The sequence below is a fragment of the Haplochromis burtoni genome, unplaced genomic scaffold, assembly GCF_018398535.1.
Source record: "Haplochromis burtoni strain Fernald_Lab_line unplaced genomic scaffold, NCSU_Asbu1 Contig_2203, whole genome shotgun sequence".
Lineage (NCBI taxonomy): Eukaryota > Metazoa > Chordata > Actinopteri > Cichliformes > Cichlidae > Haplochromis > Haplochromis burtoni.
The window spans coordinates 1-1,825 of NW_024584564.1; the positions used below are offsets into that span (position 1 = coordinate 1).

At 37.2% G+C, this 1,825-nt stretch overlaps 1 protein-coding gene across 1 annotated transcript in view; it reads left to right on the forward strand.

The window, feature by feature from the left end:
* Positions 1-150: 150 nt before the first annotated feature.
* The window catches only part of LOC102304685 (NACHT, LRR and PYD domains-containing protein 12), a gene marked incomplete at its 5' end in the record, with an annotated part of 14,844 nt that continues 13,169 nt past the window's right edge, over positions 151-1,825 (forward strand). The window contains 2 exons of the mRNA XM_005952780.2: positions 151-379; positions 610-783. Coding sequence (XP_005952842.1) covers positions 151-379; positions 610-783 — 403 coding nt within the window. The remainder of the gene's footprint in view (positions 380-609; positions 784-1,825) is intronic.

The window sequence follows — 1,825 nt, forward strand, 5'->3', positions numbered from 1 at the left end:
TTACCGCAGATGCTTCAAATTATATCGCGACATGAATTTTAAGCCATATCGCCCAGCCCTACTTACTAATTAATTGTACTAGTTGCTCAGTTGCTTTTCCGTTTAGAGGTATAATGGTGATTTAATGAGCAATTTTTTCCTGACATTTAGGTTTTTTGTTAACAAGGACATCTCTTGTACTGATTTTTGTTTCTTTTCTCTTTAGACTGAGTGGCTGTTTCCTCTCTAAGAGAAGCTGTGAAGCTTTGTCCTCAATTCTGAGCTCCCAGTCCTGTAGTCTGACAGAGTTAGACCTGAGTAACAACAATCTGCAGGATTCGGGAGTGAAGCTTCTTAATGCTGCTCTGCAGAGTCCACATTGTACACTAGAAAGTCTGAGGTCAGATTAGTGAATATTTTATTTATTTATGTTGAATTATTTTAGCTGAAAAGTAAAGATCTTTTTTTTTGTAGCTTAGCATTTTTAATATTCCTTAGTAACAGTAACCTGCCACATTTCTGTTTAAAATAAGGCAAAATTTTCAACCATTTCTGAAATATAAAATGTTGCCAGTAGTAACTGCTGATTGCATCATCAATTGTTATAAAGTCAGTGTTTTTTTTTGTCAGACTGAATTGCTGTAACCTCTCAGGGAAAAGCTGTGAAGCTCTTTCCTTAGTTCTAAGCTGCCCGTCCTCCTGTCTAAGAGAGCTGGACCTGAGTGACAATGACCTTCAGGATTCAGGAGCCAAATATATTTCTGCAGAACTGCAGAGTCTGCATTGTACTCTGAAAACTCTGAGGTCAGTGTTTAGTCCTTTTCACTCCATATAATTTGTAATTTGTATCATATTCTTACTTAAAAAGCTAAGTCTTATACAATTTTAGACTCTGAATTGCTGTTTATAAATATTTTTGTAAAAGTTTGTAAAAATTAGTCTTGGAGGTTTTTTTTTTCCAGATTATGTCCTTTAATGAGCATACTAAAGATTAATATAGTACTAACTTCCTGTGATTAGTTTTATTACAATTTAAAACATCTTAGCCTATAATAGCCTTGGAAAAACCTGAATCACACACTTACTATTTTTAATAATAATAATGATTACTTTATTTATGCCCGTGGGGAAATTCCTCCGATCATGGAGCCGCCACTCTACCTACTGAGCTATCCCTACCCCTGACTGATATATTACATTATTTGCAGGTTGTCCTAAAAGTTCCATGAAAAGCTTTAAGCTGATCCAAATTGCTGCAATGAGAGTACTAAAAGGGGCTAAATGGAGAGAACATATTTCTCCCATATTAGCTTGTCTCCATATATCCATATGTCTTCATATCTGATACTCCTACATTACCCTATTGCGGCACTTCACTGTCAGACAGCTGGTTGACCTCTGGTTCCTTGAGTTTCTGAAAGTAAAATGGGAGGTGCTCCCTTCAGCTATCAACCTCCTCCCTGGTGGAACCAGCTCACAGTTTTGAATGAAAAGATAGACATTCTCTCTACTTATAAGATTAGACGGAAGACATTGGTTTATGATAAAGCAAGTGAGGGAAAAGTCAACCCTCCCTAACCCTGGAGGTCTTTTCCTGGGAAAAATGAGTTCCTCCTTCCAGCTGTAGCCAAGTACTGCTCAATAGGATGAGTGTGATTGTTCATATATGTTCTGTGATATTGTAGGGTTTCCTGCTGTACAACTTGAGACAACTGTTGTTGCTTTATAATGCTTAATCAGTTGGAATGAATAAGGGTCATTTTATCTGGAAAAAATGAAACCCGAGACTAGGGATGGGTACCGGTGTCGTTCTGACATAAACGGTAGTAACCAGACCGAAAAGCAG